General features: G+C 31.8%; 1 protein-coding gene across 1 annotated transcript in view; it reads left to right on the top strand.

Annotated features, from left to right (window-relative positions):
* Window positions 1–5,011, top strand: part of LOC105620128 (voltage-dependent calcium channel subunit alpha-2/delta-3) — a 151,114-nt gene that overhangs the window by 89,284 nt on the left and 56,819 nt on the right. The window contains exons 11-15 of the mRNA XM_012201634.1: window positions 1,725–1,739; window positions 3,574–3,681; window positions 3,770–3,841; window positions 3,947–4,088; window positions 4,200–4,421. Of these exons, the coding sequence (XP_012057024.1) occupies window positions 1,725–1,739; window positions 3,574–3,681; window positions 3,770–3,841; window positions 3,947–4,088; window positions 4,200–4,421 (559 nt within the window). The remainder of the gene's footprint in view (window positions 1–1,724; window positions 1,740–3,573; window positions 3,682–3,769; window positions 3,842–3,946; window positions 4,089–4,199; window positions 4,422–5,011) is intronic.

Below are 5,011 nucleotides of genomic sequence, written 5' to 3'. Positions count from 1 at the left end.
CTTATAGATGGCTTTAGCGGTAAGTGGTGGTCGAAATAAATAGATCATAGACGTCATACAATAAACTTGGGCATCTGTCAACATAACCCCATAGAAACATTAGTCGATTTGTGTCTGCATCATAAAGTTATTCTCGATTGAAAATGTCAGTTTACGAGCCAAATTCTCGTCATTTGCGGGAGATTTTAATTTTTTGCTTCAATATGAAGAAATCTGCGGCTGAGGCTCATCGAATGCTCTCAAATATTTATGGTGAGGCCGCTATTAGTGAAAGAACGTGTCGTAAGTGGTTTCAACGCTTCAAGAACGGTGATTTTGACGTCCAAGGTCATGCTCTGTATGACCTATATGAGCTGGTGGGACCAGCTCGGCATAGTGTATTATGAACTGTTAAAACCGACTGAAACAATCACAGGCGATCGGTATCGAACGCAATTGATGCGTTTGAGCCGAGCATTGAAAGACAAACGGCCGCAATACAACGAGAGACACGATAAAGTGATTTTGCAACATGACAATGTTCGACTCCATGTTGCGAAAGTGGTCAAGACATACTTGGAAACGTTGAAATGGGAAGTCCTACCCCACCCGCCGTATTCTCCAGACGTTGCTCCCTCTATCACTTGTTTCGATCAATGGCACACGGCCTGGCTGACCAGCACTTCCGGTCTTATGAAAAAGTAAAAAATTGGATCGATTCGTGAATAGCCTCAAAAGATGACCAGTTTTTTCGATGCGGGATTCGTATGCTACCCGAAAGATGGGAGAAAGTAGTGGCCAGCGATGGACAATACTTTGAATCATAAATGTATAACCAGTTTTTTACAATAAAGCCTCGAATTTCGGAAAAAAATGGCGGAAGCAAAGTTGTACACCTCATATTCTTAACGACCGTTTTTAAAATTCAAAAATATCTTTAGATTTAATGAATGTTAAATAATGGAAGTATCACTATTACAGAATAATATATTCAAAATAATAAAATGCTAATCCTTAGATAACATTCTAATGATTAAAATTCAATTTTAATCATTAAGACAGTTTTAAGTACAGTCTTAAGATGTCATAAATTAATTCGAGGATTGTATTAGCATCTTAAGACTTTATTTAAGATGGTTTTCAAATAAGAAACTATGAATACCGCCCCATTTTCGCATTTCATACTTCGCACTATTAACGACGAGGAACAAAAATAGGCATGGTTTGTCGAACTGCACACATCATGAAATCCTTTCACCATAGTTTTTATTTAATCGAATATGAAATTGTCAACAATATATTATATTGATTGCTTTCTAACTATCACGATGTATTAATGCTCTCATTACTCAGTTATTAACATTTATTAGTTTTCGTATATATAGAATAATTTAAGATACAGAAGACAATAAATACATAAGAGAAAGTCTTAGACTTTATTAGATAGCATCGCCTAATTTAAAGCGCATGTCATTCAGAAATAAGCTCTTCACAACATATTTCAAAGTCGAAGTATAATCCATACTGTGTAAATGACATTTTTACATTTTTTTCATCTTTTTATAAATATATAAATATATAAATATTATATATTCAACAAATATTATAAATATTATATATTCAATAAATATAATATATTCAAAATTTTACTGGTTTCTTTTCTTTTCTTTTTATTTTTACTTTTTTTATTTGTTGTAAAGGACAACAAGAATAATATTGTAATATTGCATAAATGTTTCACGCAGCCTGGAAACACAGAAGTAAGTAAAAGTTATTGTATGCGTATATGCTTTATTATTAAATGTACAGAGTACAAAAGATAATTATACAGAGTATCCGGTAAGTTTTAACAACGTACTCATATGTAGATAGAGCGGATTAAATTGAGTCAAAAAATCCTAGATAAGATTTCCATATACTATGCAAGTTCGATTTTGATAAAATTTTACAAGTATGTACTATTAATTAAATGTAGTCAAATCCATAAATGCGGACTTGCAGAAATGCTTTTTGAAATATTCAAAATTTATTTAATCGACTTAATTAACATTTGGTAAAACTTTCCCTTTACGCAATCAGCCCCAAATGACCTTCAACTGGCCTTGATCCTCAAGGAGATCAAGATCACTGATCATTTTTGTCACTCGTTATTCATTAAAAAGTTATGAACAAAATAATTTTTATGAATAGTATGTAATTTTCGAACACATATCATCGAACATATATTCAGTATTTTCCTTTGACAGAGGAAGATAGGGTAGGGAGGATAGGGATAGATAGAAAGTCATGTGCCTCTGAAGCAGAAGGGGAAGGTGGGATAAAAGTCACTTTGCGTGAAAAATCACGCGTCTCTGAAACAGAAGGGGGGAAGGTGGAGTGAAATCGTTTCACGTAAAGCTCTAGATATATCATAAGTAGTGCATTTATCTGAGCTGAAATGCCGACAACGTTCCTATTGGCTATTTCGATCACCATTTTGGTTTAATTGTCTGTAGTTAATAAGCGCTGGTATAGGATGATTAGTAAGCCAAAAATAAAAGACTTGTGCGTTACTTTGGTGTAATTTTAGAACTTTAGTTTCGCGTGGTAGCCGTGCGCTCCTGAAGCGGGAGGGGGGAAGGGGGTGGAGTGAAAATTACTTTGTATGGAAAATCGCGCACCTGAAGCAGGAGGAAGTGGATGAAAGTAATTTCGCGTCATTATATTAATTTAACATAAAACTATTTAAATACTAAGTAAATATATTCAAGCCTAAAACTATCTAGTCAACAAAATAATTTTTAATTATTTCTTCATGTTAAAATCTTTAAAAATTTTAATTAAATCAGTAAGTAAATAAAATTTGAATATTTCGAAAACTAAGTATTTCCGCAACTTCACATTCATGGATTTGACGACATTTAGTTAGTACTACATTCCTGTATTTAGTTAGTACTACATTCCTAAATTTCATCTCATATAACTAGACCTCATATATTCATTCGGCCATATCGTCTAATGCGCACTCATCGATCGTGATCGCTAGGCGCACAAGGAGTTGCTTTCTTTTTTTTGTACATAACTATTGTTGCTTGTAGTAAATAAATTTCCACTTCGTCTAGCGATCTATGACCGATGGACATGCATTTGATGATATGGCTGAGCGGATACGCTCTTATTCAATAATCTTGATAAATTAATTTCTTGTTAACTATTAAAAATTGCAAAATGATACAGAATTTTTCAACTCAATTTAATTCTTTATTTACACACGAGCGCTTTGTCAAAACTTATCGGATATTCTCTACACTTTCTGACCACTTTTAACTTTCTAATTATTGCGAAAGGATTAAATCTCACTAATAACTTTGATTTTTACATATAATTATAGTCGATATAATCCTGAGTCATGCACATGACTCTTTGAATCACATGACGGACTCTTCTAGTTTCTGAGATATGACACTTTAAAGTATTGAATTTTTATTACAAAATTTAATTTTTCATACTGCGTTATTCGTACTTCTTATTTGTTTATGTTCGCTTCTTCTCTTGTATTCAATGTAAAACATCCATCTCGAAGAAATTTAAAAGATTGTATGTCTTTTTTTTCAGTACGATGAAACATTAAAACCTTCGTATATAAGTGTAGATCTATCGGAAGTTGAACTCGCAGAATATGATGGCCCTTCAGCCTCTCCGAACAATTCGCTGTTGCTTGATGTAAGTACAACATTTTCATTATTTTATCATTTTTTTAAAAACATTTAATAATAGCGAATGTTAATAATATTATGTTAATTTTTTTTAGCTAAGACGCGATATGATCGATCAAAAGGAAGGCGAGACGGACTTCACAATCAAAATACATTATGATGATATGGTAAAAAATTACAAAAAGAACAATTATAAATATGATAATTAAATGTATATATCGTAGAAATAATATAATTTTCGTTTTATTGTACAATGTTTTATTGATTTGCAGAAAAGAGTTACAATTAGACGACATAATTATTTTTACAAACCGATCGAGGGTACACCGTTTTCCTTAGGCTTGGCTCTACCCGAAGGTTATGGCATGTTCGAATTACGAGCCGAGCAAGAAATTAAGCTCGCTATTGTAAATGGTAAATTTTTTATTATAATTGTGTATGCACTGTTTTAAAATAACTTCAAAAAGCAGTTTTTAATAACACAGTTCTTGATCTCAATGCGAATTTAAACGTATTGCATTACAGTAACGGAGTATTTTAAGGGGAGCAACTGGAAGGTGCATCCTGATTGGGTTTACTGTGAATATAATTCGGCTTCCGATAAATTCTTTTCCTCCCCGGAAGAACGCATTCTGCACTTCCTAGCACGGACGCGCAGACCGGGATGGAAATGGATGTCCTTGAGACCAAGGAGTCCTAGCTCGCATCACAAGCAGGCGAGCAAGCCAGATAAAGACTCTTATTATTGTAAGTACATATCGTATTAATTTAATATCTAATAAATTAAAGATAAACTATAAAAAATATAATGTGTAAGACGAATGAAAAAATAAAGTAAGGAAATTACACATGGATTCGACAGTATAGTTTCAGATAATTTATCATATTTAAATAATTATTATATTTTTCAAATGACAAATATATATATGTCATAAATTTTAGCATTTATTTTAAATTTTAAGTATTTATTAACTATTATTAATTATTTTTATTAACAAAAACTGCATATTTTATTGATATCCTTAAATAAGACTGTGTTTCAAAATTTACTGTTAATACTGAAAATAGTTTACGTCACGTGCATTGTAGATTTTCAGTACTGGCAGTAAATTTTGGAGCACAGCCTAATAAAGTGTGAGATGTCAGTTAGTATATATATTAAAAATTTATTTAAAATTAACATTATACAAGATGTCTGATAATTAACAATAAAAATGCTGCATAGAGAATGGATTAAACTGATAAGGAAATACATCCAACAATCTCCCTTCGATTTAAATAATCTTTTAGTATATATATATATATTGTTCTATGGACAAAAATTGAAAATATATATA

Source organism: Atta cephalotes (genome assembly GCF_000143395.1).
Source record: "Atta cephalotes unplaced genomic scaffold scaffold00024, whole genome shotgun sequence".
Classification (NCBI taxonomy): Eukaryota; Metazoa; Arthropoda; class Insecta; order Hymenoptera; family Formicidae; genus Atta; species Atta cephalotes.
This window is presented reverse-complemented; position numbering and strand designations above follow the sequence as displayed.